At 44.7% G+C, this 2,500-nt stretch overlaps 1 protein-coding gene and 1 long non-coding RNA gene across 3 annotated transcripts in view; one reads left to right on the plus strand and one right to left on the minus strand.

Moving 5' to 3' along the window:
* LOC147031147 (splicing factor U2AF 35 kDa subunit-like) overlaps positions 1-2,500 on the plus strand; it is a 30,113-nt gene that overhangs the window by 14,808 nt on the left and 12,805 nt on the right. For both annotated transcript variants that reach the window (XM_085875937.1, XM_085875936.1), the window contains exons 3-4: positions 1,594-1,657; positions 2,351-2,400. In XM_085875937.1, coding sequence (XP_085732063.1) covers positions 1,594-1,657; positions 2,351-2,400 — 114 coding nt within the window. The remainder of the gene's footprint in view (positions 1-1,593; positions 1,658-2,350; positions 2,401-2,500) is intronic.
* LOC147031148 (uncharacterized) overlaps positions 1-2,500 on the minus strand; it is a 67,296-nt gene that overhangs the window by 10,511 nt on the left and 54,285 nt on the right. The window lies entirely within an intron of this gene.

The following is a 2,500-nucleotide window of genomic DNA, read 5'->3' on the forward strand; positions in this document are numbered from 1 at the left end:
TGGGGAATGGGAGGGGGGGGAGGATGGTGAAGATGGGCAGCGGAGTGGCGATGTGGTGCAATGGGATGCACAGCCGTGTCTCTGACGTCTCCAGACCCAGTCGGCAAGTCCTCTCCGGTATCCCAGATATGCCAGCTGCAAGCAACTCAGTTTCTGCTCGGCCCATGTGTCCAGCCACTCCCCACGAACGAAGTTGCATTCTGGGCTTTCCCACTGCCCTCCAGCGCACCATGGCCCACTCTCTCTCTTTCCTCAACTCTGCCCCTCGCCGAACAAGCTTTGTGGCATCTCTGTCCGTCCACTCCTCAGCTTCTTCCTCCTCTCTGGGTCTCGCTTCTTCCTGTCTCGGCTTGTGCGTCCAATATGGGCGCGTCCACGATGTAGCTAGTGGAAAATTTCACGACAGCCACAACCGTGTGTTTAGCGTGCGAAATGCGGGGGCGGGCACCATCTAGCCCTCCCTTGTGCGCAAACTTTCTCCACTGTATCATGCGAGAGGTGCCATCCCGCAGGGCATGAATATCAAGCATTGTGCCTTGTGCCATGAACATGCGAAACAAAGCAATGCACGGATGTAGTGGCAACAGAGGGGGTACAGACAGAACGAGGGACGAAGGAGGGACCGTTGACTTAAGGTTTGGTGAAGGGGGGTCATTGAGGAATTGTTTAAACAGACCGATGGGGTGAAGTAGGAATTGTTGAAAGGAGGGGGAGGGGTGAGGGGAAAGTAGCAGAGGCGTTGGTACGGATTGATATGGGGTGAACGAGGAAAGATTGAAAGGAACAGAGGGTTTGGAACAGAGCATTGGGGTGAAGGAGGAAAGATTGAAACAAGCAAAGGGGTTCAAACGGACTGGAAGGGAGAAGGGGGAAAGATTAAAAGGAGGGGGGATGATTCCCCCCCCCCCCAAATTCCCCTCAAAATCCTGAGATAGGGGCAAAGAGGCCACCTACACATCAACTAAAGAAATAACTCATTCTCGGGTTGCCTACATATCCATGCATGCTCTCCCCCCAGAGAAGGTTTCCAAAACCGAAACAACATATATATATATATATATATATATATATATATATATATATATATATATATATATATATATATATATATGTATCCATTGGGACCATACTCTGTGCATCGCGTTGGTGCTGCCAAAGCAGTCTCCTTGGCTACTGGGCACAATTCTGGATGGGTTGCCACTCCGACACAGGACACCAGCAAGCTGGCACTCATTTTGCCGACCTCGGAAGGATGACAGGCAGAGTTAACCCGACCTGGCATTAATTCAACAGCTGAGTGGGATTTGAACTCAGGATCCAAATATCCCAAGTGTGTATATATATATATATATATATATATATATATATATATATATATATATATATATATATATATATATATATATATATATATATATATATATATATATATATATATATATATAATATGCATGTGTGAGCGAAAGATAAATAAACATCATGTGATGTTCGATCAGAAGTTCATTGTTCATTACTGGGGTTTTGCTGGTTTGTTGAAATGCTTTTAAAGATATTTTCACAATTCAGAATCCTTCCTGTTTTTCTTGTTTGCAGACCATTGCTTTACTGAACTTGTACCAAAACCCTCAGAACTGCGCACAGACCGCAAATGGTGTTTGTGAGTGTAAAATTTAATAACTCTGTCTTTTTTAATCCTTGCTGATTGGTTAATCAATATCACAGCCTGCCCAGGTGTTTTACCTTATTTCCCATTGTCTCACTCTGTCTGTCTGTCTGTCTGTCTGTCTGTCTGTCTGTCTGTCTGTCTGTCTGTCTCTCTCTCTGTCTCTCACTCTGTCTGTCTGTCTGTCTGTCTGTCTGTCTGTCTGTCTCTCTCTCTCTGTGTCTCTCTCTCTCTGTCTCTCTCTCTCTCTGTCTCTCTCTCTCTCTCTGTCTCTCTCTCTCTCTCTGTCTCTCTCTCTGTCTCTCTCTCTCTCTCTGTCTCTCTCTCTCTCTCTCTCTCTCTCTCTCTCTCTCTCTCTCTCTCTCTCTCTCTCTCTCTCTCTGACTCTATCTCTCTCTCTCTCCAATTTCATTTTATACTTCCTTTAAATTACTCTTGCATCTCCTTCCTGTTTTATACTTGCTATTTTTTGTAAAACAATATTGTGATCATGAATTTTATGATTTTGTTTCTGAGGTCCAATGTGAAGAAGTGATAGATACACAAATATAAGGTCCAAACATTTGCATCAAAATGCTCACTTTCTCAGAAACATGAGAAGTCTTTTCTAAGATCTCATTAACAATCACCCAAACCCAAATGCAGAACTTGTCCAAGCCTGAGTGTTACCCCGACCCTACCCCTCAGGCATGATCAGTGATGTCGAGATGCAACAGCATTACGATGATTTCTTTGAGGTAAGATTGCTCTCCCTCTTTGCTCGGTTGGACCAGAATCAAAGAGCCGTAACAATGTGAATCCCATGGTCGAGCCGTGTAAGCCCACCATCATTACCGT

Source organism: Eptatretus burgeri, chromosome 3, assembly GCF_056783735.1.
Source record: "Eptatretus burgeri isolate ZD-2024b chromosome 3, Ebu_testis_v1, whole genome shotgun sequence".
Taxonomy (NCBI): Eukaryota; Metazoa; Chordata; class Myxini; order Myxiniformes; family Myxinidae; genus Eptatretus; species Eptatretus burgeri.